Below are 27,707 nucleotides of genomic sequence, written 5' to 3' on the forward strand. Positions count from 1 at the left end.
AGGGAATGTTTCTCCCCTGAATTATCAGGAAATTGCCCTGTTGTTTTCTGTCTCAATTACTGACCTTCACAGTGTCGGGTGGGAAAAGCACCTTTGTATTTAACTGGTAAAGACCTTTAATGCATGTTTGATAATGCCAAGGACGATGCTGACTAATGGTTGGGAGAGCTGAAGGTCTCCACTTCAATGCAAGACTATAATTCATAGCTTGCTTTGATTCTCTCCAGACAGATAAGTAGCTTTGCTACATTAAACAAATTCTAGGCAGGAGACACCAAAGTTCCAAAGTTTATATCTCTTCCTATTGGAAATCCTCTTCTGGATCTAAGTCAAATCTTGCCCTCACTCCTCATACATTCCAATTTGTCTTGTTCTTCTTGACATACTGATCCAACTCCAAAGAAACCATTAAGAAAATCCTTTCCAAATTCTGTTCTCTACCATGAATTTGAATAGTAACTTCAGTTTTATTTCTATGCATGCCCCCAATTGCCTTTACACTCTACCCAAATAATCAGTATCTCTTTGGGCCCCTTTTTTGTCCTCTGTAAAATGGGAGAATTGGTTTAATCAGGACCTTTGCTTCTCTCCAGTTCCAAGGGATTTGAAGAATGAAGTCACATGATATGATGTGGGAAGTCTGACAACCAGGAGAGGCAACTGCCAGCCAGAAACCACCTTCAATAGAAACAGCTCTTTCTGTTCCCATCTTAATTGGACTTTTTCACACGATTTCATTTCAAGGAATCTGATACCAAAACAATTTGAAAGCCACTGGATTAGGTTCTAGCTCAGTCTAAGATAATGGCTTATGATTCTGCAATCTTCAGAACTGTAACAGAGGGAAGAGCTCTTTTAGCTAATTACATTTTGCATGTTTTCAGAGACTTAAAAACAGATATGTTTCTAAGAGACACAGAGACTGGATATGAAGCTTGGCTGAGTGCACAAGCAGGAACTGATACAGCAGAGCAGCCCCCAGGGATAAATTCCTTCCTCATGAAGTCATACAGTCACTCTTCAGGTAGCTATTTTCCCTGGCACTGTTGACCCAGCTAATTTGACGGTAGCAGAACCCTGCTGGTGAATTCCAGGCAGAGCCAAGGTGGAGACTATGACCTTAGCTCTCCCATCCTCCCCTGTCCTCTCCTCCCCTGCGCAGCTCCTCCCACACTGGCTTGGGACATGAGGGAGCAGAACTAAAGTTTATTCCTCTTAGGTCAGACGCTTCAAAGTTGCCATGGTTCCTGGAAATCTACCCCACCATCTACAAGATCAACAAGCAGATGCAGAAGTATCATCTCCCTTCTGAGCTTCTGGTGCTGTGGTGAGCAGTCCGGTTTTTCCTTGGTTGACTGCAGAGCTTCCATGAGTCCTATTTGCAGGATCTGCGGCTTCAAAACCTAGAGAGCATGCCTACTGGGTACTGTATACTATACAGTGCATGTAAGTCAGCGCGGGGGAGTGGAGAGAGAGTGTTTTATCACAAACTTGACTCTATTTTGAGCTCCTAAAAAGAAAGGACTTACGAGGTTCAAACTGTTATTATTAGAGTCACTTGTGTGAATAACCCCAATGCTTTCTAGAGACTCTCCCTTGGGAAGAAAAGGGAGCAGCCTTGCATTTTCCTGAGCTCTTCTATCCACCTGTCTCCAGCCTCCCCCTCACATTCCATCCTCCATTCTGCTTACAGAATGATCTATCTCAAATGTAAATCTGATCGTGCCACCCTCTGCCTCAGTGCCTTCACAGGATTTCCACTGACTCCTGAATACAGTACCAGTTCTTTGGCAGAACATGCGAATGAACGTCAGCCTTGTTTTGCCTCATGCATCCTGCTCCTTCGGTTCCTGCCGTTCCGTTATCACTCAGCTGAGGGGCAGAACCTGAAGTCTTAGCCTGGCTGCACAGACTATCAAGAGTATATCTTTTTTCCTTTTAAAAGTAGTCATGTGTTTCTCAAATCTTTCCACAACAAAATCAGTGAATATCTTTACCAAAAATAACGCTTGTAAAATAGAGTGAATATTTATGGCCAGGCACTAGGTTGTATGTTTTAAGTTGGCTCATTTAATCATTACAACAACCCTAAGAGGTAAGTGCTATTTCTAACTTCATCTGATGGATGAGAAACTGAGCACAGAGGTTTGTTAAATAATTATTTACGCTCACAAGTAGCAAAACCAGGTTTCAAACCCTGGCAGTCAGGCTCCACAAGTCATGCTCTTTACCGTGCTCTCCTATAGCCTCTCATTAAAAATGCAGATTATCAGGCCTCTCCACAGCCCAAAGGTATACATTTTAAACAAGATTCCAAGATGATTCTTCTACGCACTGATTTGAAAACCATTACTGTAAATTTTGTTCAAACAGAAAATAGTAGATGAGTGCCCTCTAGTGTATACATATGAGCATTACACACTTGTTGGTGTTGGATCTGATCTTTTATCAATTTTGTACAAAATAGCCAAATTTCATGATGTACAAATTTTAAGGACTGTATTAGGATAAATTATTTACATTTCAATGTCTTAACTTATTAATACTATCTTAAACTGATTTTTGTCACAGAAGTATTATATAAATATTGCCACATAACTGTCTCTCTCATCATACCTCAGTAGCTCCTGGGAATTCAATTTAAATATTGGAAGGCTCCAATCCCACAAGTCTGGTTGTTAGGAATGGAGGCTCATATCCTTAGTGCACAGTAAGTGTTTATGGTAAACACCAAAACCTCTCTGTGCAAGAGGCAGATTTTGCTCATCTTATCTGTGGTGGTTTCATCACATCATTAATTGTCCATCAGTAGGTCCTACTCAATTTGTTATGTCAGAAGGGGATTGGACCAAGACCCATCTGTTTTTCTCTTGTCCCTTCTAACTACTTGCAGAAGTGTCTCCCTTCTGAGTTTCTTAAAGTTAGAAGGGGGGAGAATCCATTAACTATTTAGTATGATGTGTACAAATCCCCTGTATTACTATGACAGGCTATTACTTATTCCCAAAAAGGAAGCCATCCATGTGTTTTTTTTTAGGTTAGAGTTAAATGTCTGTAACAAAAGACCCTACAATGTAATGGCTAAACAAAGTTGACATTTATTCTCTCTGATATAACTGTCCAGAAATAGTAGTCTATATAGGGGAGTTCTGACACCCCCACTCAACACACAGATTCAATTTCTGGGTTCAAAGTGTCTGTTCCACTTCCTGCTCTTGCCTCTGTATACCAGCCAGTGGAGAAAAGGCCAGGGAAGAGAACATCCATTCCTTTTAAGGACAAACCCAGAAGTGGCCTTCAACAGCTTTGCTCACAACCCACTGGCCAGAATCTGGTCAAAAGCTTTAAGAAAAGATGGGATTGTGGTCCTTAGTGAGGCAGCTACATCCCCACTAAACCTGGAGTACCATCATTAAAGGGAGAAAGGGAAAATAGATTCTTAGTAGCTGTCTCTACCGCAAACCACTTCCTAGATTTGGACATTTCTTACGTGATTCTCTAAGCAGCCAGTTATTCACAGAAAATAGTAAAGAAAATAAGTATCAGGTATCTCAAGAATGCCAGTTAAGAAAATGATAGAATTTTTAGATGCTGCTGATTCAGTTGAGAACCTTGTTTTCTTTGCTTTACAGTCCTTAATGGTAAAGGTTGCTAAATTATAGATCTAGACAACTGGTTTAAAAGTAAATACAGGCAGTCCTTGCATTGCATGGTTTCAATATGCACAAATTACAGTTAGTTACTGTGGCTTAGTTAAATACCACCAGGTCTCCAACAACACAGTTCAAATTTCAGTTACCACATCATATAACTATGGGTACTTGCATGAAGTACACACTTTGTGCTACCTCTTCAGTCCACAAATAACAACATAAATAACAGGTGCACACAATGTTCACTGACCAATCACGTTATTTTTCTGCAAGTCTGTTAGTGATCAGTCACCAAATGTCTGTTATTCAGTTTATGCACAGAGAGCAAAGTGTGTAGCTATGTTGGTTCCTCGTTTCTTAGTGATAAGTCCACATGACATTTTGCCAAAATGGATTAAGGAAAGTGGTAATTGGGCAACAAAGATGAAAGTGTAGTAAAGAAACAAAAAGTGGTAACGCTGGAAGTGAAATCCTAATTGAATGTACATGAAATTATAGAAGAAATAGCTGACCATGGAAATTTCATTCCTCCCACATTTTGAGACAGATATTCAGCCATAGGAACTGTATTAGTGAGGGTTCTCCAGAGAAACAGAGCCAATTAGGTGTGTGTGTGTGTGTGTGTGTGTGTGTGTGTGTGTGTGTGTGTAAAGAGACATTTACTTTAAGGAACTGGCTCATGATTATGAAGGCTGGCAAGTCAGAAATCTGCAGAGTGAGCCAGCAAGCTGGACCCAGGGAAAAGCTGATGTTGACCAAATATCTGGCACCATGGCCCCAACCAAGTTGAGACATAAAGTTAAGTATCAGAGGAACTTGGTGAAGGAAAACATATTAATATAAAGGAATAAAGTGGTTATGGCAAGCCAGAAGTGATACTGATAAAACAACAACAATTTCACATTAAAGGAACTCTTGGGGGTGTGGGAGGGGCACCTGGCTGGCTCAGTCAGGAGAGCCCGTGACTCTTGATCTCAAGGTTGTGAGTTCAAGCCCCGCATTGTCTGTAGAGATTACTTAAATAAAAACTGAAAGGAACTCTTGGAATATTCCAAAACTTAAGGCACAAGGGACAAAATGTTGGAAGGTAATTTAAACTTAGAAAGAGCATGACACTTCACTAAGGTATAGAAAAGATGCTCACTCTGGGTCAGAAATTACAGAATAAGAAGAGAAGCCCAGCACTTTTCAAACTATTCTTGATAAGTACAGAGAAATAAGACACTTGAATTCTGAATATTTCTAAGCCTTTAAATTGTAGTGTACCAAATAAATATGAATTTTGATATATTTTTTTCATTTCTAACCTACAGTAACTGAATTCTTAGTGTTTTGGCAGAAAGTTTTAAAGGTCACAGAACAATCATAATTGTTTCACACTGATTATTAAGATTGATTTGTTTGGCTTCTGTTTTCACAGTGATTTTTATGGTCCTGAAGTACCCGGCAAGGTGGGAACTGCCTGTATAGTGTTTCACTGGAAGAGATTATCCGGTGGCTCAAATGAAATATCCATTTCTGGGAGGATAGGAAAAGGGAGGTAACTTTTTTGTGTACCCTGATTCCTGGTAAGGTGTAGGCGTAACAGTGGAATGATGTTAAAAGAGCATTAGAAACAAGGTCCACGTCAGAAACTTGGTCTATGCCTAAACATAAGCTTCAGTTTCCTGATCCAGCAGGTAAGGGCAATACCAGTGTTTCCATCCACTTGATGTGGTTGTTTTTAACATAGCACATGAAAGTGTTAAATAAATGTCTACAGGAAAAATGAATGATCCAGGACTTAGTTTGACCAAGAATAGTCCCCCCTACAAAGTTCTCATAGCCCTTCTATTACAGTTGAGCCTAGAATAGTAAGGCTGCTGGTTAGGGTGAGAGTGAGGGTAGGGACAAACATTTGGAGTAAGAAGTCCAGATCCCTTGAAGGTACATATGTTAGGACCAGGAGCATTGAATCTTCTGGCCCAGCCCTCATTCCCATGCCCCCTAATCTTTGTGCTATCTGAATGGAGATTAAATGGTTCAGTTTGGGAAAAGTAGCAGAGAAAACAAAGCTTGGTTCTGGCCATAAGGTCTCCTAGTGGTGCATATTCTTGAATTTTTAGTCTCGCTCAGTTGCTTCACTCCTTTCAGCAAAAAACATGCTCAAGTTTTCCACCTCAAACCAAAGATCAATCTTATAACTACCCACTCTGAGTTACTATTGTTCTATATATCCTTTCAATTTAGCATCCACCTCATCCAGTTCTCTGAAGCTCTGTCTCAAAGGCAGCCAGTGACTTTATAATTTTCATAATCTGGTACTCAGCACTTGTGTTCTCTGAGCAGAGAGTGCAGATCTCTGCCCACGGACCACACTCTCCTCTTTGATGACTTCTCCCCTTCATACTTCTGTGACATGGCACCAAAGGCCCTACGACTTCTTGTTTCCCTTGTCCCTAAATGTGTCTTATGCGCTGTGTTCTGACTTTGAACCCTTTATCCTTTTCTTCTAAAGGTTCCTCTATGAACTTTCCATCATTCCAGCATGGTGGGTATCTCACAAATCTTTACCCTTCCAGCCTTCACTCCTCAGGATTCATATTTCCATTTGTAACCCACCAGCATCTCAGCATGTCTTGCAATAAAAGAAAATATTTCAAAAGTGCCTTTTTCTCCCTCTGTATTCATTCAACCTCTAGAAGCAGGTCGTGCTCTTTGCTAAACTGTTAGACGTGGAAGAAAATGTTTAGATAGACGTAGAGAACAAAGGGAACTAATTCTTGACTCCTAAGTTTAAAAAGATGTTCATATGGGCTTAAGTTAAAAAGCCTTAGATGTGTGTTTTCCAAGAAAGCATTCTAGTTCACCAGATGAGATGAATTTGCCATGACGTGAGTGAAAGCAGCTTTGCATCTCTTGAGCAAATAACATTAGTTGAAAGTGCCACGAAAACACCATGGAGGCAGATACACATGACATTGGTTAAATGTCTTTCTTACTGCTGTCTGATGTCTTTATTGCCCCATGCCCATTGTCCCTTGATTGCCTAAACAGAAGAGATACCTGCATATACCCAAACACGTTGTCCCCAACATCTTCCCAAACGACTCTCCCTTTCAGTTGACCCATAGTGTTCTAAAGCCTCCTAGAATGGTTGCTGAGAGCATTATATGGTGAAGGGGCAGGGTGGTCAGGAAACTATTGTACCTAAGGCAAATGGAACAGCTGGATAGCTTTGGCTGAACCGGTAGAAATAACTTTTTTTTTTTTAAATTTTTTTTTCAATGTTTATTTATTTTTGGGACAGAGAGAGACAGAGCATGAACGGGGGAGGGGCAGAGACAGAGGGAGACACAGAATCGGAAACAGGCTCCAGGCTCCGAGCCATCAGCCCAGAGCCTGACGCGGGGCTCGAACTCACGGACCGCGAGATCGTGACCTGGCTGAAGTCGGACGCTTAACCGACTGCGCCACCCAGGCACCCCTAACTTTTAATAACTGTCTAGGTTAAACCTATTACCTTCTGTCACACCCAACTTGTTAGTTCTTTCTGAATTCCATATTTGTGTTCATCTTAGATTCATAAGCTCAATACCCTGGAATTATCTTCAAAAATTTATCTCTATCCTGGGCATCAACTGTATTATCTGCTTACCATATTTCCCTTTTTTCTGGAAATGATATCCCATACTGACCATTCCCCTCAATTATACTGGGAGGTCATCATGTTCTTTTTTTTTTTTTAATGTTTATTTATTTTGAGAGAGAGAGAGAGAGCGCGCGCAGGGGAGGGGCAGAGATAGGGAGACAGAATCCCAAGCAGGTTCCACCCTGCCAGCATAGATCCCCTCACAGGGCTCAAATCCAGGAACCATGAAATCATGACCTGAGCCGAAATCAAGAGTTGGACACTTAACCGACTGAGCCACCCGGGCATCTCTGGAGGTCATCATGTTGTAACATGATTCCATCCTCATGCCTCATGAGTTTGTACAAGGCTATTCAAAATCTTTTTGTTTTGCAGGATCATATAGAACATAAAGCAGTGCAGGAAACCAGGCTCAAAAAAGGATGAGAAGCCTTACATTTTATGTTTTGTACCTTATTATAAACTTATTATTTGTCCTCACTAGCTTTAAAAAGCTTGAAATTGCTTGAATAGGGGATGTTTTTTTTTTATTCCATGCTGACAAATAGGTCTTAAATCTCTTGGAGACTATTTGTAGCCACAGGAAGGTAATTTACATTCACACTAACCAGGCTGTGTGAAAATGAATAAATGAAACCCAATTCAAAATCAGGTCAGGAAAAAATTAAGGGATGGTTCTCATTCAGTATCAGTTACATCTTACTTTGCATACCCCTTCAGGAAGGAGGAAGATTTACTCTTCACCCAGCAACAACCCAGCCAGTGAGAAACTGTCACAACTCAGCCAATGGGAAGCCACCACAACTCTGAACTCTCTTTCTCCTCCTATGAAATTTCCTTCCAAACAACCCTTCCCAACTCTCTCCTCTATAAAAGGAAGCTCCTTTTCTTTGTTCCTCTGTATTGTTGTTCTTGCCTATGGTGTGGTGTAGTTTGTGTGTCTGGAGTTACAATTCTTCTGCTATGCCCAGATAAACTCATTTTTGCTAATTAAATAACTAGCTATTTTATTTTTAAGTTTGAAAGTTATAAAGGCCTTTCTTTAGCATAGCATAATAAGGTAAGGGTATGGAAGTCTCTGGAAACCAGAGGAAAGGAGAGCAAGCTCTTTGCAAAGAGAGGCCAAGGATGGGGAGGGATGGAAACCTGCAAATTAGTACACAGTTGGCTCAAGACCAGACTATCTGACTGTGCATATGTTCAAAGCGGCCTGTGTCTGCTTATCTTTTCCTAGCTTTATGAGTATTCTCAGAATCAGAGCAAAAATGAATGGGGTTCTTATAGAAAAATGCGCTAGAGAGGTCCTTTCCATTAATGAGGTTCAATTGCTATCCCCAGGCCCAGCCAAACCCTATCACAGGCATCTAGGAGAGGCAAACAACTCTTACTGCAGTGATAGTTCTTATCTTCCCTTTCCTCCTGCAACTCAGCCTCCCAGCATGTTACACTATGGCTAAAATCCAATGGTATTCTTCCCCCGAAGTAGTCTATTCACTTCTCAATCCAAACCTTTACCTTTTTTTTTTTTTTCAACGTTTATTTATTTTTGGGACAGAGAGAGACAGAGCATGAACGGGGGAGGGGCAGAGAGAGAGGGAGACACAGAATCGGAAACAGGCTCCAGGCTCCGAGCCATCAGCCCAGAGCCCGACGCGGGGCTCGAACCACGGACCGCGAGATCGTGACCTGGCTGAAGTCGGACGCTTAACCGACTGCGCCACCCAGGCGCCCCATCAAACCTTTACCTCTTATTGAATCTGCTAGTGAGTCAAGCATACCTACCCAGCTAATGTTGTGTCCCACTTTGAGAGTTGCCAGATGCAATTGTGGATGGATAAGATACACTGGTTTGAACAGCTTGTCTGACCCATAGCCATGAAGTTCCATCACTGCATCTAGCCACTAAAAACTTGTAGAGACCACCACAAGTGGCTTAAATTATTATCTACTACTGGAAATTAAAATCATTCCATGACAGTCTTTCTAACACTTTCATGTTCAGACAACACAAAACTGTGGTATGTTACAGGAACAATAAGAACAAAAATCTGCCAAATCTATGTTAGCTTCTTACATCTTTTTTGAAGTGTGTGTGTGTGTGTGTGTGTGTGTGTGTGTGTGTGTGTGTGTGTGTGTTGGTAGTAGCAGGGAGAAAGCAGGGCAAATGTTTGCCCCGCCTAGCTTACATGAGTTGTTGAAAGTACTAAAAGGTGAGAAATACTTGGCAGCACGCCACGATTGTAGGGTGATATGTATTTTTAAGTCTAATGTTATTCCTTGATCACCCAAACACACCAGGTCATTACTTTTACGCGTGTTTAGTAAAATGATCACTTTGCTTTTCCTATTTCTATAAGAATCAACTGGTTAGTGCAGGATCATGAACTGGAAAGACTGTAATGATGAACTCTCCTAAAGTCTTTTACTAGGATTTTCTTAGCATCCCTTGACTACCTTGTGGACTCACTTTAAAAACTGTTGGTACGGAAGGAGTCTCTCAGGCTCCGCCCCAAGCCACTCCTGCAAATTCTAGAAGGTCTCCTGGACTGGAAACGGGGCACGAAGGGGCCTCCTATACACTCAGAGCCAGGATTTGCAACTCTGTTTGAAAATGTAACTTGTAAATTGTAAATGTAAATGGGGAAGGACTCTGGCCATATTTCTGCTCCATTGGTCCTCAGCGTCCTCAGTGTACTTTGTCTACACCCTGTGGTTGATTGGATAGCAGACCAGAGTGACCAGAAAGCCTTTTATCTCATTACTTACACAGCCCTCTCGCACGTTCGGCATCCAGTTCCCTTGTCTTGGCACCCGCCCTTCTGGGGACTGGATTCTTTATCTCCCCGGCGCGCCCCTGCAGGCGGCGACAGGAGCCGGACTACAGCTCCCAGCATCCCCCGCCCCTCCGCCCGCCGCCCGAGAGCCGACCCGGTAGTAGCTCTTGCCCGCCAAGGTTTCCACTCCCAGAGCTGCTCCCCAGCTTGGGACATCCAGAAGCTCAGGGACCGATCTCCGGGACGTGGGCATTGCTAGAGGTGACAGCGCGGCAGTATGGCTTTGCACCTGGGCAGGCTGAGCGCGGGCTCCTGCTGGCAAGCTGCGCGGGGCGGCCGCGGAGCGCTGTGCGGCCGCGGAGCGCTGTGCGCCTGGCCCGGGCGCTGCTCCGCGGGACGCATCTGCCGGCCCCCGGGCTCTGCTGGCACCGAGCAGTGCCGCGGGCTGGGGCACGGCCGGACCGCGGGAGGAGCCTCCCGGTTGGGGACCGGGCTGACCACGGCGCTGGCGGGGCTGGCCGGGGTGGCGGGGCTGGCCGCCGCCGCCTTCGGGCACGTACAGCGGGCGGAGATGGTGCCCAAGAGCTCGGGGGCACGGAGCTCTTCGTCTGGGAATCCTGAGGAGGAGGACGAGCTCGCCCGTCGCTGCAGCTGCTTCATGGCCTTGCCTGTGACCGACCTGCGCGAGCTGCGTGGGAGACCGAGCGACATGAAGACCAAGATGGAGCTGCTGATCCTGGAGACCCAGGCCCAGGTGTGCCAGGCTCTGGCACAGGTAGACGGGGGCGCCCGCTTCTCCGTGGACCGGTGGGAGAGGAAGGAAGGTGAGGAGGCCAGCGCCTAGCGGGAGGTGGAGACGGGGGGGGGGGGGCGGGGGGTGGTTAGAGATCGAGATTTAGGTTGCTGGCAGCAGATGACGGAGAATAGGGGCTGGGAGTAGGAAAGGGGTACCTACAGAGCGGCTGCTAGGTTAGAAGGGACACCTTTAGGAAGATTGAGACTGTAAGGGTCATCAGGCTTCTGTTTGCAGACCTCTAGATGCAGGTCTGTTACTCTAATCCTGGACGTTTCAAAGTCTATGCGATTTTTTAATGGCGCTTTTCCTAATAGTTTTAGGGTTATTTTTAGCCAACAGACTTGGGTGTCCATATTTGTAATTGAGCATCGATTTTCCTCACATTTCATCCGCTTCTCTGGGTGCATTTCCCCCTTCTCCTCCTTCTTTAGAGATGGAAAGATTAACTTGCCTCCTATTTGCTAAGTGTTGGCCAGACTCCTCCAACTGAGGCTGTCATTGTGTCATTATGTCTTTTTCTCAAGTTGCACAAGAAATATTTGGCTTGTCAGTAGTTCTACCAAAAGCACCCCTCAGACTTCCTGCTAGGACAATCTTCCCTTCCAGTGGCAAAACCCAGTTCTTCAGATTAGTAGTTAACAGATAGGAGGGGGTGAGGAGAATGGGCAAAATGGGTGAAGGTACAAACTTCCAGTTATAAAATAAATAAGTCATAAGGATGTAATGTACAGCATGGTGACTACAGCCAAAAATATCGTATTGCATATATTGCTGAGAGAGTAGATCTTGAAAATTCTCATCATGAGAAAAAAAAATTTTGTAACTCTCTGTGGTGTTGGATGGTAACTAGACTTATTTTGCAATGTATACAAATATTGAATCATTGTGTTGTACACCCGAAACTAATATAATGTTATGTGTCAATTGTACTTCAGTAAAGAAAAATCCAGTTTTTATAGAATCATGTATTTATGACCTTGTTATTGCCTATGTAGGGAAAGCCCACATCTTGGTCATAAACTTGAAGAATTCCTGGCTTCTTAGCTAGGAATACTACAGCATCCTTCTCCTCAGCTTTTGAGCTGTGATGCTGCCTCATCTCTATTAAGTGAGGTTAAATCTGATCTTTTGTAGTGTTATCTATCTTATAATGTTTTCAAGTGAAGACCATTGAACAAGGACCCAACTACAAGTACTAGAGTAACTTTGTGGCCTTCAGAAGTTACTTAATTTTTGATGTGCCTCTGTGTCCTCTTCTCTGAAATGAGATTAGATACTATATGAGGGGATTGTAGGGATGATGATATATGAAGTGCTTAAAATATTGTCTGATGCATAGAAAGCACTAAAACAAATTGGACCACTTGCCAGCTGTGTGATGTTGGATAAAGTGTTTTGTCTTTCTGGGCCTCATTTTCTCACTTGAAATGTACAGGGGTTGCACTGGATAGTCTTATGTCCCATCCAGCTCTAAAAATTCTTAGAAATAAAGACAAACAAGTACCTCTATGAACAGTTGCCTTTGTGATAACTCTAGTGTCTTAAGAAAAAAAAACCTATTAGTAGTAAATCTCATCTACCTAAATATTAATGTGTCTCTTATTCAGTTTAAAGGCCCAAATCCCTGAAGAGTTCAAATGTCTACTGTTTTTTAAGTGCCTATAAACAAAATTAAATGGTACACAGCACACTGAGAAAAAACAATTAATACAGAGCTCTTAAACTTGGTAATAACAGAACATTCCTCAAACATACCCATACCTGTTTTTAACTTTGGACTTCTCTCATGTATCATAACCAATGGATGCCATTGTGAACAGTAGTATTTGAAGGGAAAATATTCCAGTGATTTATTTTATTTTTAAAGTTTATTTATTTATTTTGAGCGAGCAAACTTGGCCAGGGGAGGAGCAGATAGAAAGGGAGTGAGAGAGTCCCAAGCAGGTTCTGAGCTATTAGCACAGAGCCCTTTGGATGGGGGCTCCATCTCACAAACCTTGAGATCATGACCTGAGCAGAAATCGAGTCGGATGCTTAACTGACTGAGCCACCCAGGTGCCCGTCCAGTGATTTATTTTAGATGTAGAAGAAATACTCAGTTTAGTGCTGTGGGAAAGATAGAATATTTGCCCACTAGGCAGTCGCAGTGTCATCAAGCTACGCTAGTTATCTAATTTCATTGTACTTTAAAATGCTAAATATCCTGATGGTCTAGAGGAGGAAAGTCACTCCTAATCCCACCACCTTCATGCAAGGGTTGTTTTCGATTTTGCATACACCCTTACCTTCTCTCCTCATCTTGTATTTCTATAAACAGGAGGTGGTGGCATCAGCTGCGTACTTCAAGATGGGCATGTTTTTGAAAAGGCTGGGGTGAGCGTTTCTGTTGTTCATGGAAATCTTTCTGAGGAAGCAGCGAAACAAATGAAAAGCAGAGGGAAAATTCTGAAGACGAAAGATGGTAAATCAGGCAGTCTCGACTTTAAAAGTCCCTACAAACCTTTATTCCCCATGAGTTCTGTTTGTACAATAAATATTGCTTCTGTGAAAAAAAACAAAACACATTAGGGTGCACATGCCAAAGAAGCATGTTCACATTTACTTTTCAAAAATTGTATTTTAAGAGACAAAAAGGAGCTTTTGAAAATTGGTCCCGAAACCAAGTTGGAGTGATTTAAGCCCGATGAGTAAGTGGAGCTCACCATGTGTTTTGCCTTCCAGGTAAATTGCCGTTTTCTGCTATGGGCGTGAGCTCTGTTATCCACCCCAAGAATCCTCATGCTCCTACTATCCATTTCAACTACAGATACTTTGAAGTAGAAGAAGCTGATGGTAAGCATCCTGGAGCTTGCAAAATATTATTGTGCAAATATGAATTTTAAAACAAGCCAGGGGGCATGATTTAAGAATGTGAGAAAGAATATATAAATCTTAACGAGGTTTTCAGGAGGCGTATTAAGCCTTATTCCTTGGCAGGTGCAATGGATTACGCACGAGAGGTGAAAAGTGGAAATAGCATTGGCTGGGCTCAGAACTTCCCCATATTTCCTCCAATGCAGAAGGAATGATTTAATGAATCTCAGCTTCAAAGTGCACACAGGGTTCTTTGCACAGGAAGGAAAATCCAAAGGAAAACCTCATGTATAAGGTTAAGTCGAAATGGAGAACTTGCTTTTGTGAAAATGTGAAAATATCTTCCAAATGTATTGCTCTGCTAGTCGCCAGCGTGTTATCAGTGGGTTTAAGATAGGGTGGAGTTGATCATGCCTCATTAAGGACGTGTAGTTCAGCCCATGTCTCCAAATTAGCCGGACCTACTGTTACCACCCTGTGGAGCGTCTGTGTAGTGCCGCTCTATGGCTGGTGGTCTCTCTGGAGGTGGTGGTATTTAAAGTCGATGTATTTAACTTTCATTTTGAAGACATTTAGTTTGGTTCAACCTTTTAATGTTAGAAGTTGGTAACTGGTACTGACAGCCTATAGACCCAACTAAACACATGTAATAGTTATTCTCAAATGGTAAGTTGTGTCCCTCTCTAAGTGTTTTTGCCCTTTCTGGGCTTAAGGCGGGACGGGCAGTGGTTTTTAATACAGGGAACATCAGAATCTCCTGGGGAACTTGTATAAACTGCAGATACCTGGGCCAGAGATTTGCTTGTTGTTTGTTTCTTGTTTGCTTGTTTGTTTTTTAATTGTGACCCAGCAGAGGCATTTTATGCTCCTCGTGTGATTCTGATATGCAGCCAGAGTTGAGATCTACTTCCTGGTCCACCCATGTGGTGTTTCATCATTCTCTGCCATGCATATCATTTTCCTGCCTGGATCTACTCTGTCACTTTTTGATTTCATACTTTTACCTTTTCTTTCCTGCCTAGGCTTTACTGGCCATTCAGAGCTAAATTTAGTTAAATTATATATATATACACACACACACACATATATATTTATGTAATATATATATGTATGTGTGTGTGTGTATATATATATATAAATGTTTATTTACGTTTGAGAGAGAGAGAGAGCAGGAGCAGGAGAGGGACAGAGGGAGGGAGATGCAGGCTCCAGGCTCTGAGCTGTCAGCACAGAGTCTGATGCGGGGCTTGAACCCATGAACCACGAGATCATGACCTGAGCCAAAGTTGGATGCTTAACCTACTGAGCCACCCAGATGCCCCTAAATATTTTTTGATTGTCACCCACTTCGTGTTAAACTAAGCTGATAAATTAAGTTTGCTAATACAGTGAGTAGTGTGCTACATCTCAAAGTCTGAAGTCTTCATGAAAATCACATGTCTTGATTTTGTAGGTAACAAGCTGTGGTGGTTTGGTGGTGGATGTGACCTCACTCCAACATACTTGAACCAAGAGGATGCTGTCCATTTCCACAGAACTCTAAAGGAGGCTTGTGACCAGCATGGTCCTGATCTCTACCCTAAATTTAAAAAATGGTAGGTAAAGATGTCATAACACCTAAAATATATTCTGTTGCTTCCTCCTGTAGATCCTGAAGGCAATATTATGTCACTGAATATGTTTTTCAGCTTATGAAGATTGATCTGGGGTTTTTTTTGGCACCAGAAGTAGAATGCTAGTTTGAAGTGGTTTTATTATGTTGTTTATTTAGGAATATTTTAATAATTGGGTAGCAGTGTATTTTTTGATCCCAAATGATTTGGAATATAAATTTTAAGGTGATCTATGCCTGAGAATCAGAGGCTTTTTAATCCTGGGGTAGGCTTTTAACTTCTCATCCCAGATGAGAATGTTTGTTGCCATGGGAATATTCAGACATGGGAAGAGTCAGAGAACTGTTAGGGAAAGATACAGATACACCAGAGATTTGGACAAGAAGAAGACTGGGATTGGAAACTTTGGTTAAGGAAACTCTAATGGTAAAGAAAAGGGAAACAAATGAGTTGTGAGGAGATCCAAGATATTTGGCAGAAGTGAAATGGAGTATAAGCATAAATTGTTTGGAATAAGAATAACGTACTCAACTCTGCCTAGAGCCAATTGACATTCTTGAAAAAGGAAGAACAGGAAAGGTTTTGGTGTTTTTGTTGTTGTTGTTGTTTTGCATTGTTTTTAGAGCTGATAATTGTGGGATGTTGATATTATGTAAGGGCATGGAGTTCAGCTTTAAAATTCTCAGAAAAGATATATTCTCCTTTTGATTGATACTACCAATGAAAATTGCACAGCTATGGAAGCATGAATGTAAGATGGAAGGATTTTCCCTCTCTCTCTCTCTCTCTCTGTGTCTCTCTCTCGCACACACACACATACACACTCACACTCACACAAATCAGCCTCCTTCCAGGAAGAGGACTGGTTTGGGTGACATTCTCTTTTTTTGGTTTCCTCTTATTGCCATTATTGAGATGACTTCATCTGAGTGATACTAGTTACTAAGACATCTAGGATGCAGGCTAGTTAAAAAAGAAGTTTTTAGTATAAGTATTTAGCAAACTTCTTAATTTTCTGGTGATTTTGAAATAGTGTGATTTGGTTAAAGCTGACTTCACAGCCTTGCCCAGGATGGTCTTCAACTATGTTAATAAAATGTGCCTGTAAAGGACAGCCAACAAGTCACAGTCAAGGTGAATTATACCATTGCATCAGTTCTAGGGATTTGCACCTGCTACTGGTTGTGTGTTTTGTTGTTTTGTTTTGCTGGTTTAAACTATTAAGGCTATTTTTAATGGAACCTTTTAAATAGCTTTTAGTTTTTGTTTGTACAGGTTTTTCTGTTTGTAGAGATCATCTAAAAAGTTGTTTCCACAATGTAAACTATTTTCCACAAATTGAGCATTTAGGAAATGACTTTTTAGGAAAGCTGTTCTAGTGGGCACAGAGGGGAAAGCCTCAGGAGCAGATGGATAGTTTCATGTGCTGGCTCACAGGGGTGAGCTTTCATACGTCCCTAGACGTTCTCTGAACGTCTCCTTCCACCAGCCCTTCCCTCAGTCATGCCCGCTATGGAGACTCCGCATTGTATTGCTGAAAGGAACCTTAGAGATTATTTGCTGTGCCTTCCTTTGGCGAATAAAGAACCTGACTTGAGAGCCGAAGGGTTGGCACCCAGTCAGACCTGGTTGGTGTTGTTGGTTGGAGGATTCCTGTCCTGCCTCTTGCAAAAGCCCCAGTGCTGCTGAAGGCAGCAGCATCACTTGTTTTAAGAAATACACTGTTGGGGCGCCTGGGGGTGCTCAGTCAGTGAAGCATCCAACTCTTGATTCCAGCTCAGGTCGTGATCCCAGGGTCATGGGATCGAGCCCTGCATCCAGCTCCATGCTGAGTGTGGAGCCTGCTTAAGATTCTCTCTCCCTCTCTCTCTCTGCCCCTCCCCCACTCATGCTCGAGAGCACATGCACTCTCTCTCTCAAAATAAGTAAATAAAAAACACACTCTTAATACTGGACTCTGTTTCTTTTTCACTAAAGTTCTTAGAATTCCACATCCTTTAGATATGTGTTCTATTCCTTGCTTTGCAGATGAACGCATAAGCATTTTCTACATGGTTGCTACTTACAGGAAATGTGTCTAAAGCCCTAGTTTCATTTTCATAGTTGGGCAGAAAAGTAAGGACATTGCTTTGGCATTAGTCAAGGATAAGCTGAAATGCTCACATTGACATGTATGCCTTTTGTTCCCCCCTTGATCCCTGACATGGCCTTGCTGTGTCTTCCAGGTGTGATGATTACTTTTTTATAGTCCATCGTGGGGAGCGGAGGGGCATCGGGGGCATCTTTTTTGATGACCTTGACTCTCCATCCAAGGAAGAAGTGTTTCGCTTCGTGCAGAGCTGCGCCCAGGCTGTGGTTCCTTCATACATTCCTCTTGTGAAAAAGCACTGTGATGACTCATTCACCCCCCAGGAGAAGCTGTGGCAGCAGCTGCGGAGAGGACGGTGAGTGAGCGGTGAGTGAGCGAGTGAGCGACAGGAGAATAGACCATTGCAAGCCTTGGGGCGGGGGAGGGTAGAGCCATTGTGGTGGGTGAATGAATGGAGGGTGATGTGTTGCCTTTGGCAGGTACTTTGTTAGAGTTGTGTTAGTACTAACTGGAACTTCTTTTGGTAACTAGGTGAATATCAAATGAATATTAAGATTTGTCTGAAATAGCGTAAAAACAGCAGAGGTTACCTCATTTGTCTGTATATGAGAGATTCGTAGGAGCCATGTATTAGTACTTGCTGAATTGAATTCAGCTGATTTCTTTTAGTGTTCTAGCAGTTCCTTGCAGCCTTACGCCAAGATATGGGCATCACTTAATGTTTTTGCTGCTTTGTAGATTTGGAAGCCCACACTTTTCCATCCATTTTAAGGTTTCATGGAAGTTGTTAGAATGGAAATAACCATTTCAGAAATTATTTACACTTAATGGTAATACTTATTAATGATGGAGTCCTTACTGTGTGCCAGCCAGTGTTAGACAGATTGCATCTAGTTTTCTTTACAAACCTGTGAGATTGGTGTAATTATCATCATTTTACAGGTGATAAAACTTCCTCCCCGAAAAGTAAGTCTCTTGCCCAGGATTACAACTAGTAAATAAAAGATCCCAGATGTAGAAGCAGGTCACCGTGACCTCAAAACTGGTAGTCTTTCCCATACACAAAGGAAGTTAAGTAGTTGAAGCAGGTTTTGATTTCTTACTACTCAACCTCAGCCACCCTGTTCTGTGCATTGAGCTTAGAGCCCAGTTGGGTGACCACATTGAGGTCGTCTTCACCCGAGGTATATTTGCAGATCAGCTCCAATGATCCACCCTGCCAGCTCACATCAATTTCTCACTGCTGTCTTAATTTCATTTGTAGTACTGGTCCATGGCTGTAACATGGATTTTCTCGTTCATGTCAATTCTATCTCAGGCAAATAAAACTTTCAGTATTTGAGGAGGTAAAGTTAGTCCCTGAAGAGGTCAACTTAAATAATGTTTCAAGTTTAAAGAGAAATATCTGTGTTTATTCTTTCTTAAGGCTGCCTGTGTTATCTGGTCCTTTAATTTAGAAATTTGGGAAAATGGAAGTTGATAAAGTTTTCTTGTTAGAAGTTTCTTAGTGCATCTGTTTTGGGACTCTTTCTTTGGTCCCATGATTTCTCAAATAATACTTTTACTATTCCTTCCTTTTTTCATTTCCTTGATATTTATTATGCAACCCTTATGGCTAGGCACTGTCCTGGCTACAGCGGTGAGTATAACGTGCATCTGTGAAAAGAAGCTCATGGTTTAGTGGGGAAGGTATACCCAAGAGGTTAATTTAAAACTCCATGCTGTTTTATTTCTTAAATTCCACGTTTGAGTGAAATCATATGGTATTTGTCCTTCTCTGACTGACTTAACTCATTGAGTTTGATACCCACCAGCTCCATCCATGTGGTTGCATGTGGCAAGACACGTTCTTTTTTTATGGCCGAATAACATGTACAATTTAGGAAACAAAACAAACGAACAAAGTCAAAAAGAAACAAACAAGAAAAACACATACGGAGAACGAACTAGGGGTTACTGTAAGGGAGGTGATGGGGGCATGGCTGAAATAGGGGAAGGGGATTAAGAGCACACTTGTGGTGGTGAGCACTGAGTAATGTATAGAATCGTTAAATCACTATATTGTACACCTGAAACCAACATAGCACTGTTGATTATACATTAAATAGCCAACGAAAATTTGCAAAAAACCCTCTGGAAAGTACAATATTCTAGTTTTGCCCAGGATTTGATGTGCAAAGCTGGCAGAGTTTGTGAATACTAATGAGGTGAAGCCTTAAAACTTCTTAGACATAGGAACAATGTTTGGCGTTCTTTTGTTTTCTGCTTTTTCATTATGTAATGACAAGACATTTTGAAAATTCCATTTGTGTGAATCCTTGCACATCAGGTATTTTTTTGAGTTACGTATAAGTGTGGGGTGTTAGGTGAATTTTCTGTGATGCGACATGGGAGTGTTTCTCACTGAGAACCTCCTACCCCCTGTATCTCTGGGCCTTAAGATGGCAGTAAACTCTGAGCCTTCAGATAACCCCAGGTCCTGACTACGGTTGTCAGCATTGTCTTCCCCTTTTTACACACTGCACTCACAGCCCTATCTGCATCCTTCACACGTTATACCTTGCTCCTTTCCTTCCCCTCCAAGTAGGAGTTTCCCTTGCTCTGGTCAGGCTGCTTCCTTTTCGACTTGAGTCCCTTACTTGGGAATTTCCTTTAGTCTCTTACCCACTTCTACTATTCTCTCCCCAGACCTTGAACTTCACTCTTGCAGTCTTCTTTTTCACAGGAGAACAGAAACTAAAGATCTTTTTTTTTTTTTTTAATTAGAATTTTTTTTTAAAAAAGTTTATGTATGTATGTATTAATCTCTACACCCAACATGGGACTCAAACTCTCAACCCCAAAGTCAACAGTCACATGCTCTTCCGACTGAGCCAACTAGGTGCCCAGGAAACAAAAGATCTTTAACTTACTGTTGTTTTGCTGTATTTTAGGGAAGGGAAGCAAGATAAAATTTAGGCATCTGTTAAATTGAAGGGAATGGCTAAAGTTCATTCATGGTTTACAGGCACTTCAGAGAGGATAAATGTATGGGAAGGATCAGAAAGATCAGAACTAAGTGAAACCTTATAGGAGTCAGCCTAATGTCAGGAAAGGGGCATCCTTCACTCAAAAAAGGAAAGCAGTTCAAGGATCCTTACAACAAATTCATATAGGGAGTTCCATATAGGAGTCTTTGAAAGAGACATTAGTACAAACTAGAGAATCCCAGCCATCCCTTAAATACCATGTTTTAGAAAGTCAACATTGGGGTGAAAAAGGTGGCTGAGAGACAAATTCTTTTCCGTGCTCTTAGCGAGGAAGAAATTAAGAAGTTTCACTTACATTATCGTTTGAAACAGGCTTATAAGAAGGTGTTAAATAGTTATTAATGCATAAAATTCAATCCATGATAAATAAATGCTGAGGACTAAAAAGGGATTCATGGATATATTTAAATTTTTTCAAGGCCTTTGGCAAGTTTGCACACAGAAGGGTGTTTTCTAAAAATTGGTGTACTGTGGAATTCTAGAGAATATCTTCCTCCAGGTGTGATTAAAGACTAACCAGTGGGTAAACAAATGAGCAGGCTTCAGGCTCTGAGCTGTCAGCACAGAGCCCAACACGGGGCTTGAACTCACATACCATGAGATCATGACCTGAGCCGAAGTCAGACGCTTAACCGACTGAGCCACCCAGGTGCCCCCTGAGGGAAGTTTAGACTAAGAAAGTAGTTTCTGAATGAGTTGAGAAATGATCTGAAAGGGTGTCTATTCATTGAATTTTCAGCTTTATGGACCATTCTAAATTCTTAGGAGTAGTAAAAATTATCTTTGAAGTTTAAATGACCTTTTACAAGAGATCCCATGATGTTAAAGCCAATCACAGATTTTTTCAGCTAGACAGAGTTTAGATCTGACACCATGTGGCAGTTAGTGGAAAACAAATTTACCAAACCAAATTTCAGTTGATGCTAAGGATAGTCTTCTTAGAAACAAAATTTAGCCCTGCAACCCAACCAATGCTTTTTATTTTGATTGCCATTAATCTTCAGGAAGACTGGATTATATGACTGCGTTTCAGTGCTATCAACTACTTTAAGAAAAGGGAATATCTAAGATATATTAGTAATTATTAATAGACTGCTGTTAGCTGTGCCTGGCCTTTCAATTACGAACGTTGTGCACTATCTTAGTAAATGGAAGTTAGGTAGTGAAATGAGGTCTTCTGAAACATCTCAGTTCATGGGGGAATACCAGAAAGAGCTGTTCTATCCTAATAAAGGATGTCGTTCCTTTTTCTTGTTTTTGTGCCTTAAAGTTCTCATCTTTGTGTCCATTCTGTTTTCTTATTGGAAAACATAATCTTCTTGTTTTGTAACTGTGCCATATTGGGGCCGAATCTATATCCTTTTGTTTGTTGGGTAGGATACCCTTTTATTTATGCCTGTCCGGATGGGCAAGACTGAACTGACTGTAGATTGGTATTCCCTGTGCCAGTTCAGCTGATTGGGAGGGAGAGGGGCAATGGGCAGGAAGAGGCCCCTCCCCGCCCCAAGCCCTTGAGGTACTTGTTATGGGCCAAGAAAGATTTTATGCAACTGGCCGTTAATGTTATTTGTTGTCTTTACGTCAGGTATGTAGAATTTAACCTTGTGTATGATCGAGGTACAAAGTTTGGCCTCTTCACTCCAGGATCCAGGATTGAAAGCATCTTGATGTCTTTACCTCTAACTGCTCGGTAAGAATAACTCTTTATAGTAATTATTCCTCCACTCCCAATCTGCTAACCCGTACAAAACATGAAAATATGAACACTCCAGTGTCTTACCTAACGACTTCAATGGTTTTGATATTGCTGATTTTATAATAAAATCACAGTCAAATAATTAAGGAAAATTAATTTTCTTAAATTTCTTTTTCATGTTTGTTTATGTATTTTGAGAGAGAGAGAGAGAGCGAGCGAGCTGGGGAGTAGCAGAAAGAGAAAGGGAAGAGAGAATCCCAAGCAGGCTCTGTGCTGCTAGTGCAGAGCCCGACATGGGGCTCAATCTCACGAACCATAAGTTCATGATCTGAGCCTAGATCAAGAGTTGGACACTTTACTAACTGAGCCATGCAGGCGCCCCAGAAAATTATTTTTTTTTTAACGAATGAATGGCAGGATGAATGATATGGCTCTGTGGGGGAGGGGTGAGAAAGTATAGAGGGAATAAGAAGATAGGGTGGATGATGGTGTGTAGGGGCCCAGAATGACCTTGCCCACTCGGTGATTTTCTAGGAAGAGCTGTGGGCGAAGCAAATTTGTTAGTGTATGTCAGGTTTTTCAACTTAATTTTGTTAGTAATTTTTACACCTGTGAGGAAGTCTTACTCTCCACTATGAAATATCAAACGTGTGAAAGTATGAGGGATTGTTGCACATGCTCCACGTTTTCTCTGTGCTTTACATGATGCTGTGGTGAGCTTCCAGAAAGGTTACTTGAAAATGGGGGGGAGGGGGATTTTAAAGACAGATATATTAAGAAAGAAAGAAAGAGAGAAAGAGAGAAAGAAAGAAAGAAATTTATGTTGGTGCTATTAGGTTAATAAAGATCTACAATTGACTTTTTGTGTATAAGAAAGTGAGAATGATGTGTGTCCAGACTAAATAGAAAATATTTAAAAAAAATTACCATTGCTTGTTTTATAAGCACTAGAATCTTTATTTCTCCATGAGGGTAGATGTCCAAATAAGAATGGACTGCCAACTTTGGCTCAGGTTGTGATCTCACGGTCTGTGAGTTCAAGCCCTCCATCGGGCTCTGTGCTGACAGCTCAGAGCCTGGAGCCTGTTTCAGATTCTGTGCCTCCCTCTCTCTCTGACCCTCCCCCATTCATGCTCTGTCTCTCTCTCTGTCTCAAAAATAAATAAACATTAAAAAAAAAAAAAATGGACTGCTGGATGGCACTAAAGGTCTGCCTTGCCTCATTCTGCCATCCAGATCTAGCCTGGTGAGATTAGTAGCCCATATAGTTGTCACTGTCTAAAATGGCATTGTCTCTGTCCTTGTATAACTGTTGTTCTTGGGATCTCATGTCTGTAGCAAAAGCTCATATATGTCACTGTTAGGTGTTCCTGACACCCTAGAGGTGAGACGTGAATAAGATGTAGAGATAAGTTCTTTTTTTTTTTTTTTTTAACTTATTTTTGAGAAAGCCTATGCAAGCATGCGCATGAGTAGGGGCGGGGCAGAGAGAATCTCAAACAGGCTCTGCACTGTCAGTGTGGAGCGTGATGCGGGGTTTGAACTCATGAACGGTGAGATCATGACCTGAGCCAAAATCAAGAGTCAGGAGCTGAACCAACGGAACTGCCCAGGTGCCCCAAAACTAGAGATAAGTTAAGGGCTTCAGGTAGTCCTCCTGATTACTGCTGGCCCCTGATTATATGGTACATTGTAAGCTGCAGATATGGGTGGGTTATAAATCAATCCCTTGCTCATTTGCATAGTTCACATGACAGGTCACTTTTAGCTTCTTCTAGTCTATACCAAGCGCGTGCAAACTTGAGGCTGCAAGATGAATCCAAGTCCGCCTGTGATGTGTTTTTGTACAGCCCTTGAGCTAAGAATGAACTTTACATTTTTAAAGGATTATTAAAAACAAAAAAGAATGTTGTATTCTTTTTTTTATTGTATGTGGCCCCACAAAGCCTAAATTAAAGTATTTATATGGGACACCTGGGTGGCTCAGTCAGTTAAGCATCCAACTTCAGCTCAGGTGATGATCTTGCAATTTGTGAGTTCAAGCCCCACATCGGGCTCTGTGCTGACAGCTCAGAGCCTGGAGCCTGCTTCGGATCCAGTGTCTTCCTCTCCCTCTGCCCCTCCCCTGCTTGCACTGTCTCTCTCTCTCTCAAAAATAAATAAACATTAAAAGAATTTTTTTTAATAAAAAAAGTAAAAATAGAGTATTTATTAATGTGATCCTTTGTAGGAAAGGTTTGCTAACCCCTGGTCTAAATGAGGTTTTGCCAGACTTCATACTACAGCTTAACCATTTTGACTATATTTGTATATTATCTGAGGTATTCACTTACATTTTATACTCTTATTTTTTCTGAGAGAGAATTTGTTTAAAAAGGCAAACCGATATTATTGCTGTAAATAGAAAGTAACACATTAAAATAAATGCATAAATGCCAAGCTAAAAAAAGTTTGCCCGTGGATCCTCTGTGGTTCTACATTTTATGAAACCTGGTTTCTAGTAAAAGTGTATTTTAGCTCTGAGATATTAATATTAGCCAAAGGATGCTCAGAAATTATTAAAATATTTTATTTCTTTAGCAGCAAATATTTTTTAAAAGCCTAGTGGGTAAAAGGCATATTAAGTACATTGGAGACAAGGAGATACAAGAAATTTTTTACTCTTAGAATTTTAATTTTCACTTATTTTAAGTAAAGAGGTATGTGTGTTGTTTATTAGTATTTTTATTATTATTACATGTTTTGCTTTTGTTTTGGACCTGTATAGATGGGAGTACATGCATTCACCCCCAGAGAACTCCAAAGAAGCGGAAATTCTGGAAGTTCTGCGCCATCCGAGAGACTGGGTGCATTAATGCAGGCGGAGTGGCCTGCCTGGGGCTTGGGGGACACAGAATGAGTGCCCCATTCCACCGGCCCGCAGTGTTGCCACTGTGTGGCAGTGAATAACCTGTGTGTTAAGCTCCAGTCTTCTCCACTCTGCAGTCTGCTTCCTTGGCAGACGCTGAGTGTGTTTTAAGTACTACAAGTTTCCATAGGATGCTGCCAGTGACAGGTGGTGATATGGCAGCTTGTCAGAGTCAAATGGTTGATAAAAACCTCATTTATACTTTCAGAATCATTTTATATGACTAGTTTACAAAATACAAAATTGAGTTTCCAAGTGTTGAGTTAAGGGAATCTAAATATAACTTATGTCAGGAAACTTTTCATGCTATTTTTGTTTTATGTGTTTTTTAAAGTTTTAGTTTCTGCCACCAAAAATCTGTGGTGGGATAAATTTTATTTTCATTAATTCAGTGAGGTTGCAACTTCATAACAATTTCAGAAAGCAATTTGAAATGAAGGTAAAACATTTACTTTGTCATGACAGAAGTTTCATTGATCGTAACCTTTATATATCTTTCTCTAGAGATAATAATATTGTAAAATGTTCATTTTTATAATGATATTTAGGAACACTTGAAATTTCCTAAGTATCCGCATGTGTTACAATTCAATAATTCTCTGTAGTTGTTAACTCTAAAGTGACATCACTGTTATTTAAATAAGGGACATCTGAGATGTAATTCTGATTTTTGTAGAACTATAATTTGTTAATGTTGGATTCTCTGCACTTTTGAATGTGAAAGCTTATAACCCTGGAGTCTGATATTTAAAATTTTCTATTCCAGACATTTCTATATGCAAATTTAGACTAAGAACAATCCTGGGCATGTTTGAGTTAGGAAATGTTTCTCATTTGGGAAATGAGAAATATTTTCCTTCCTTAATTAAAGTCAACATAACTAGTGTGAAAAGCATGTAGGCATTTTATAAATATATTTCTTTGTAAGATGGACTAAAGTTGCCCTCTTTTTAAATTAGAGATTGTGTAGTAAATTACAATAGAATAGCGTGTCTTCTTTGTTCATATAATAATGTGAGTGTATTTTATTTTACTTATAATATGTTAAAGTTTGTAAGGAATAGTATCTTCATATTATTAAGCATTATCTTGGAATATGTTAAATGTATGTGATTGTGTATGTGACTCTTTCGGGCTGGGAAATGTATGGACTCTTCAACTATCTTACAACAGATCTGCTGATAAATTTTATGAAATATGACTAAGAGATGTTTCTATTTTTCATTTTTTTAGGGGTAATTGATATAGGGAAGATAAATATTTTTTAGCACTAAAGCCATCATTCCTCAGCCCTAGGCATTTTACCCAAGAAAAATAGAAGTTTTGCACTCAGATTTCCATAGCAGCTTTTTTCGCAATAGCCCAAACTTAGAAACAACACCGATACCCATCAACAGATGACTGGATAAACAAAGGATGATTTACCAGTATGTGAAAATACTACTCATCAGTGAAAACGAACAACCACTCTGGTGAATAGCAGAACAGCATTATGCCAAGGGAATGAAGCCAGACACAGAAGAAGACTCACTATATGACTACAGTATGTGAAAACCGAGAAAAGCCAAAATTTGAACAAGGGAAAGCACATCAGTAGTTGCTGGGGCTACAGCTGGGGAATTGATTGTGGAAGGGAACCAAGGAGTATTTTGAGGGGATGGAAATGGTCTATCTATTGATGGTGGCAGTGATTACCAGACTGTTTACATTTATCAAAACTTATTGACTGGGGCACTGAAAAACATGGACTTTTATTGTGTATATGATTTATACTTCAATAAAGCTGATTGAATGAAAAAAATATACAGGCATATAGGAACAAATGTTCAAATAAACCTCAGTTTACCTTGTACGATAAAAATTGCCTTATAAAGATCTGCTAGTCTGTTTAGTTGTGTTTAGGGCTGTTGGGGTCTGGGCATTCGACTAAGATGAAATTTCAAAATTTCAGGGTATCAGTTCTTCATACTCTTCAATAAGCATGTATTCCTCTTACAGATGAGACTATGGGAGAGAAGAAAGAATTGCATAACTATTGGAAAATAGATCATTCTGCTGTTCCTCAAAATGAATTTCTCTTAAATCCATATTGATGTCTATTCTGAGTCTACTAGAGGCCCAGAGTGTACCTCCAAATGGCCAGAACACCTAACGGCTGGTGTCTTATACATGTATATTAGTGGTCATAAGGGGTGGAAATTTGAGGAAAGGCATGTAAATGCTTTGGAGTAAATTTCTAACCACTATTTTATATCCATCACTAAACTCTGCTTACCCACATATTCAACTGAATGTTTAATGAGAGAAAAATTTCTGCATGCTAAAGAGCATCACGTTAGAAGTTCAAACACTGTTCCCTTACAATCTGTCCTTCCATGTGTCCATTGCTGTTACAGTTCATCCAGACAGGAATCATCTGACACCTGTATGCCTAGGCTGGGACAACTTCAAAGACTAGGTTCAGCTCGGTCTGTAACGTACAGGTGGTTGAGAACAGGTATTCCACCAAACAAGGCAGAGGCAGCGTGGTTTTTTCTTTCTCATCTAGCCCCAGAGGTTATGTAGTATCACATCCTCTAATGTGCACTGGTTACCAGTGTATCATTAAGGCCAGCTTCAGATTCAAGGGGGAAGGGCATTAGATCCCAAAACCACAAAGTAGATT

At 41.0% G+C, this 27,707-nt stretch overlaps 1 protein-coding gene across 1 annotated transcript; it reads left to right on the forward strand.

Annotated features, from left to right (window-relative positions):
- Positions 1 to 1,201: 1,201 nt before the first annotated feature.
- Positions 1,202 to 26,843, forward strand: CPOX (coproporphyrinogen oxidase). The gene is made up of 8 exons (XM_086675648.1): positions 1,202 to 1,446; positions 10,079 to 10,882; positions 13,172 to 13,315; positions 13,576 to 13,686; positions 15,161 to 15,302; positions 17,546 to 17,764; positions 22,024 to 22,128; positions 24,902 to 26,843. Exons 2-8 carry the CDS (start codon positions 10,336 to 10,338, stop codon positions 24,987 to 24,989), a joined length of 1,356 nt encoding a protein of 451 aa, XP_086531774.1. The 5' UTR covers positions 1,202 to 1,446; positions 10,079 to 10,335; the 3' UTR covers positions 24,990 to 26,843.
- Positions 26,844 to 27,707: the final 864 nt, after the last annotated feature.

This window comes from Puma concolor, chromosome C2 (genome assembly GCF_028749965.1).
Source record: "Puma concolor isolate L17-30 chromosome C2, mPumCon1.1.hap2, whole genome shotgun sequence".
Classification (NCBI taxonomy): Eukaryota; Metazoa; Chordata; class Mammalia; order Carnivora; family Felidae; genus Puma; species Puma concolor.